We start from the raw sequence: 7,070 nt of genomic DNA on the forward strand, positions 1-7,070 counted from the left end.
GACTGATATTGCAATTGCGATATGATTTGCGATATTAGAGGGAATGATAATTTTGACATCATTATTCTCATTTTCATTGAAAAACGTATTAAAATGATTGTGGTGTGATTTTTGCGGGGATCTGTACCAAACAAAGATGTTTTCTTAAGTCTCTAGAATATGATGTGTAGGCCAGGACATCTCTGCAGCACCACAATATTTAATTTAAAATGGTATTTTGACACATTTCACCTTTAACAAATATTGCGCCTCCTGCGATTTGAAAATTGCAGTAGCCCATATTGCAATTTCGATACAATTTCGATTAATTGTTCAGCCCTAGATCAGACTGAATTTATTTATTCAGAAAGAAATTGAAGTCTGGAATTAAAGTTTCACTGTCTGTGTCTGTGCAGGAGACTTGTATCTTGTAATTCAAACATACTCAGCTCAACTAATCCACATCTATTTTAACAAATTAATCTAGCATTGAGTCTTACAATTTTATTTTTCATAAAATAAATGATAATGATAATGAATTTTATTTATAGAGCACCTTTCATACAAGGACAGTAGCTCAGTGCTTTACAGGATGGCAAAAGAAAAAGATAAAAGTGACATAGTATCCAATCAATGTATTGAAGAAAAAAATGAAATGAAAATGGAGTGAGATAATTTCATCGTTTTTCAATGTATTTCTTCATTCAAGTGGCAATATCTTAAAAGCCAAAGTACTTAATTCTAGTTGATTTGCATCACAACTCCTACTTATTTTCACTTGTTTCAATTGTGGAGAAGTTTGCTTGTAAGATACTGTATGTTTGCCAAATTCAGCGTAACTCCCCTCTTCCCTCCAACTTCTTACACAGTTGGAGCTGTAAACAACATGTGTGTCTAATGAGGGAAATCAAAGTTACCAATATTGTTTGATTTTGACACACACACACACACACACACACACACATATACAAATACTGTTGTTTTACTTGTGAGGTCATTGCTATGTCTTCCTTGTGACCCTTAACCCTAATTTTAACTCTGGCTATGTCGAACGGTAACTCTAACTTTATCAAACTATAGGCTAAGTGTAATGCTACCTGTAAACTTGTAAACATATCCATTACCTAATGAGGTTCAGGAAATGGCCCTCACAAGTGACAGATTTTCTACTCTAGTGGGGACATTTGAAAGATTTCATTCCAAAATGCCATATATCCATTGCCTGGTCCTAACCCGAACCTCAGACTCTTTGACTCAACTTTCCACCTGCATTAGCCTGTGACTTGGCCAACTGGATTGTAATTGGATAGCTCTTAACCACATAAAAGTCCAGGTGTATGAATTGTAATCCGATCGTCCAAACCAGCATGTGGCCGCTGAGACAGGAAGCTCAGACAGTAACATAAAACCAAACATGGACTGTCAGGATACTGGTGGATAGGGAACAACAAAGATGAGCTGTCCGTTGTAAAGGATGGGAATATTACGAGATGAAGTGACGAGTGTGACAATCTGGTCGGGGAAAGAGAATGTGTATATAAATATGGTCCAGCTACATCAGATCTAGAGAGTCCAGATAGAGGTCTGCACGGGCCTGGAAATGAAGCCCGAGCCGAGCCCGCGACGTTCAGGCCCGACCCGAAACTAAGCCTGACTGTAACGCAACATTCGAAGCCCAAACCTGACCCGAAACCCGAAATCAAAACGTTCCTATTTAAAAGTCATAGCCTCGTGGTCCGTGGAAACAGAAATTTAAAAATACACATCAAAATCCACAAATGAAAAACAGAAATAGAAGGCATTTTTCGTTTTGCTGGTCAGAAACGGCAGGTACTACAACATTTATAAAGGACTTTATTTTCCCTTTATCATTTGTAAAACAGAAAATGAAGTAGTAAAACAAAAATGAAAAAAGCCCATGTAATATATATATATATAATTTTATTTCATTTATTTATTTCATTATCTATTTATTCCATTAACTAATATTGTTATTCACATTATTTTTTGTTAATTTCATTCCTTAACATTGTCTTTCATAATCGTAACTGTGCTTTGGCAGCACATGTCAAATGTCATGCCAATAAAGCCTATCGAATTGAAGGGAGAGAGAGAGAGAGAGAGAGAGAGAGAGAGGGAGAGAGACAGAGAGAGGGAGAGAGAGAGAGAGAGAGAGGGAGAGAGACAGAGAGAGAGAGAGAGAGAGAGAGAGAGAGAGAGAGAGAGCAGCACTCAGCAGAGGGGGGCTGTGTGCGCCCAGCTTGTGTGACACAGAGCTTCAGGAGAGAGCGAGGAGCATAAAACATTGAGCTTTTTTCCACGCATGAAAATAAAACAACAAACAACTGAGCTCGATCCGACCCGAGCCCGAATTATTTATTTAAAAACCAAGCCCGACCCGGCCAATAGCCGACATACAGTCTTGAGTCCCGTCAGGTTCGGGTCGGGTTGCAGACCTCTAAGTCCAGATACACGACACATGTTAATGCAGGTAGAAAGAGTCTGGGGATTTCCTTTGATGTTTCCAACAGCAATAGCGTCACTATTGAGGAGGCAGGTGTTGTGATTGGAGCGTTTTCTTTCTGATTCATCTTGTCATTGTCAAGAGAGAGAACTCTACAAGACACAACCTACTCCATAGCTTACCAAATGATACCAAAAAACACAGATCAGACGCACACACAGACACAATTCATAATGACATAATGAATTTCCACTGTTGCCTCTCTCACTTTACCTGTACCTCTAGATTCACACCTGTCCTGGTCGGCCAATCACAGAGCCGGCGCCGTTAACGGCACCCAGCGACCCGATGGCGTCACTTTCTTCATCATTCAGGGCCTGGCCAACCTGGGGGAGGAAAAGATGATTCTGTTCGTCATCCTCCTGTTGGCTTACGTTGTCATCCTAGGCGGAAACAGCATGATCATCTTTACGGTACATACAATCTGTCTATCAATCTATCTGTCTATTGATCTATATGTTTGACTCTGCCTGTCTACCTGTCTCTCCACCAATGTACCTATATTTCTATCTGCCTAGATCACAATAAGGGGAAATGTTATATGTCACTGTTTGAATGTTGAGCAGTGCAGGTCAATGTAGAGAAGTACTTCTTCAATCTCGGAACCCATCGTCTATCGGTCTGACGGCGATTAGACTCTGGGGGCGACGGCAAATATTTTGGGGTTTCCGGTGTAGCCAGCGGACATCCGAGCCAAGACTTCCTCTTCCGTGCGCCGGTCATTGTTTACAGTCCGATTAGCAACTTGAGACGCGAGAGTCAACGTTTCTCCACACAAAACACAAACATCGATACTTTCTGTAGGTGTTTTAGGTCCGGACGACATTTCGGCTAATCTCTATAAACAGATATCTGCATATGAGACTCTCAACTCCAGCTCCATTCTCGGGTCTCAAGTTGCTAATCGGACTGTAAACAATGACCGGCGCACAGAAGAGGAAGTCTTGGCCCGGATGTCCGCTGGCTGCACCGGAAACCCCCAAATATTGGCCGTCGCCCCCAGAGTCTAATCATCGTCAGACTAGACTGATAGACGATGGGTTTCGAGATTGGTACTTCTTTAACTGAACCTGTGTCAGTGAGTCTGGATGCCATGGCATGACCAAATCATTCAATCTGCTTAGTTCAACATTTCAAACACACAGATGATTAGATATTATTGAGTGCCCCAATTACCCCAATTAATAGTGACACTGGGAGTAATCAGCTTAGGGCAATATTTCCATTACAATATTTAGGCCTACATGGTAAACATTTAGTAAAGCGATTTCTCTACACGGTTCACATACATTTAGAAAAAAAAATCAGTCTATTGTTTTGTTTTTCTGTTTTTCTCCAGATCACAACTTAAGTAAGGTTATTGATTGTGGTTGCAATTCAGCCTGTGTCATACCTTGATTAAAGTGATTACAGTGTTAGACATTGATCAACCGTGATCTCTCTTTCTAACACTGTCAATTCCACTTGACAGTCTTTCTATAAATTGGCAATACTGCCAGGCTTACTGGGCAAACTCAGCAAAATAATTAATTTGTTGAGATAATGAGATAGTTAAGTTTGATCTCAATAACAATATAGTATATAGTAACAATATAAATTTTTTTAGCTAACACTGCCGCTCTCGCCATTCATACTGCACTGCACCATGTTGTATGTTTTATCCAGGTTACTGCATCTGGTGACCGACGTGAAGTTTGAAAAAGCTGATAGAAATCTGACTAAGGTGTCTACATGCCCCAATAAATGGAAAGACTTAGGCATAACCCGGTTAAAACAGATAGGTTTTTGCTATCATGACTTATTCCAATTCAGGTGACCAGGTAAAGGCGTAGTATTGCCTTAATTGGGTTAATATCGAATTATCAGTGTGCATGTAGACGTACTCATCGTCTCATCCTTTTTCTCAAGAGTTGTGTTTCCACATACAGGTGTGGACTGATCCGAAGCTCAGCTCTCCCATGTACTTCTTCCTCCACAACCTGTCCTTTGTGGACATGGTCTACACCACAGTCACCATCCCCAACATGCTGTCTGGCTTTCTGACGGACACTAAGACCATCTCCGTACCAGGATGCTTCCTCCAGATGTACTTCTTCATTCAGCTGGCTGTTACGGGCCGCGGCATCCTGACCGTCATGGCGTACGACCGCTACGTGGCCATCTGCAACCCGCTGCGCTACACCGCCATCATGACCCGGCCTGTCCGCCTGCTTCTCGTCACGGGAGCCTGGGTCTTTGGCGGTTTCTGCACGCTCCCAGTCGCCACCATGGCGTGGCAGCGGCCGTACTGCGGCCCTAATGCGGTGCGCCACGGCTGGTGCGACCCGTCGTCCGTGAGGCGGCTGGTGTGTGCCGACACCAGGGTGGACAGCATTGTGTCTCTGTCCTTCGCCCTGGTGGCGCTGCTGACCACGGGAGTTCTCATCCTCAGCTCCTACGTTCTGATCGGTGTTTCGATATCGAGGATGAGTGCAGCTCAGAGGCTTAAGGCCTTCGGTACGTGTGCTGCCCACCTGACTGTGGTGTCAATCTCTTACGGCTCTGCCTCCTTTGTATACATCTCCTACCGTGTGGGCAACTTTCGTCCAGAGGTATGTGACTGACTCTCATGGTCCTCCTTTAATGTTACTTCACTTTCACCTAGAGTACCTCTCTTGATTGTCATTAATGGTCAACCACTAAAACTGGACACTCTGACCTGTATTCAGCATCAGTCTTTCACTTTCATTTTGAAAAATAGTAAAATTTCTAAAAAAAAAATCTTACTTCTCGCACATCTAGAAATGAGGAAAGGTAGATCAGGCCATAAGATTTTATTCTGTATCACATGCCGAAATGTGAGGCATCACTTATCTACCACATCTTACACTAGAAAGGCCATGAGCTGATGTGACTGGACGTAAGTTTCTCAAACATTGGAAATGCTACTCTCATTCTTACATGACTTTTCCCAAATATTTCGGCTTCAAAGTTTTCAGAATTCAGTATAAAAAAAATAAATAAATAATAAAAAATAATAATAAAATAAAAAAACAAGTTGGAAAGTAAGACAGTTTTTGCAATTTTATATTTACAGGTCATTGGTACCCATGTGTGACCATCTCTCCCTGGTACATATGAGTACTAACATACCTTTATAACAATAGTGCAATGTATATCATACAGGCTTTAAATACCTCTCATCTAATGCAAGCAGAGGTCTCAATTTGTATTGTCATACACTTCAATTTAACCCTATAGCTAATGGGGAAGTTCCCTGGTGTGACTCTGTGGAACTCCATTGTGAAGCAGGGAACTGGGGCAAAAAACACAATTGTTCTCAGTCAATCCTTGTTTGTTAAAAACAAAAGTCTTGTTTTTCTGTAGGTGCGCATCATCGTGTCTGTGCTGTACTCTGCCCTGACTCCTTTCCTGAACCCCATGATCTACAGTCTGAAGAACAAGGCGCTGAGACAGTCCATCAAAGGGACTTTCTGCAGGTACAGACCCACTGCTGTATCACCCAGGAAGCAAGTCAACGCAGTGGCCTGACTGCAAATAAATAACCAGCCACTCTGCTCATCTGTGCTTCCCTTTATTACAGCTGATTCTTTGTTAAAGGAAAGGGACACAGGGAAGGTTAACAGACATAAACACGCTTAACCATGCCCACAACAGCCTGGACTATACAAGAAGAGGGTATTTCACAAAGCAGGATTAGAAAGTTAGCCAGAGAACTGTGAAAAATATTCTGATATATCCTGGTGATAATGATTTAAGTCTGTAAAAAAAACCCATAAATAATAGGTTTTGGAATACATTTCTGTCATGCATCAATTTCAGAGGAGTTCATAACCAAATTTCAGAAGATAGCCTAGTTCATAACATTTGTTTCTGGAGATTTTGATTAATCCTGCTTTGAAAAAATACCCCCCCCCCAGTTTTGCTATAACTGGTGTGGGGAAAAACCAGGAGAAACAGAGTAGCCAGCTAATCCAACATGCCTTGTGCTACACTGAGCACTGGACAACCTCTAATCCAATGACATTATGTCAGGGTATGGCTAGTTTTAAAAAGGGGCGTGGCCAACTGAAGGAGAAGAGGAAAGAAAAACTACTTAGCACAGCTAGCTAACTTAGCAGGACTAGCCAAGCGATACTTTGCAAGGAGACCAAAAAACAGTAAATAAAAAGAGAAAAAAGAACATAACATGCATGTCCCTTGCCCAGTGACCAACTGCAACAAAAAAATGATTGTCTTACACAAAATATAGCCAGAAATAAGGCAATACAACAGCTTATTATTGCCAGTGTTTGCTTTGTGTCATTTTCCCTGTTGGAAAAAAAAAAAACGCCTAGACGAGCAAAAGCTGATTGGTAGTCTAAGCTGTTTTTTGCTGGTCTCAGCTAGGCAGAGATGGTTTGATGCTAGTTAAGAGCAGAGAACCGCTACGGCCGGCATTAAAATTCCCAAAATATATGCTAAGTTGTTCACCTGCTAAACCATTTCATTCATTTCATTTCATTTATAATTAATGACCACACGACCGAGGTCGGTGGAATTTGCTTTCGGTACAGCATGGTGGGTA

The 7,070-nt window shown here is 41.6% G+C and overlaps 1 protein-coding gene across 1 annotated transcript; it reads left to right on the forward strand.

Moving 5' to 3' along the window:
• Positions 1 to 2,728: 2,728 nt before the first annotated feature.
• Positions 2,729 to 6,034, forward strand: LOC139639702 (olfactory receptor 5J3-like; the record flags this gene model as incomplete). Its single annotated transcript, XM_071513850.1, has 3 exons — positions 2,729 to 2,916; positions 4,432 to 5,094; positions 5,870 to 6,034. Coding segments are annotated over 3 exons (1,016 nt in total), but the record flags the coding sequence as incomplete, so codon positions are not given.
• Between the last annotated feature and the right edge of the window lie 1,036 nt (positions 6,035 to 7,070).

The sequence above is a fragment of the Centroberyx affinis genome, unplaced genomic scaffold (assembly GCF_046629955.1).
Source record: "Centroberyx affinis isolate AG114_WGS23_722 - 3 ecotype Tasmania unplaced genomic scaffold, CSIRO-AGI_Caff_v1 ptg007582l_1, whole genome shotgun sequence".
Taxonomy (NCBI): Eukaryota; Metazoa; Chordata; class Actinopteri; order Beryciformes; family Berycidae; genus Centroberyx; species Centroberyx affinis.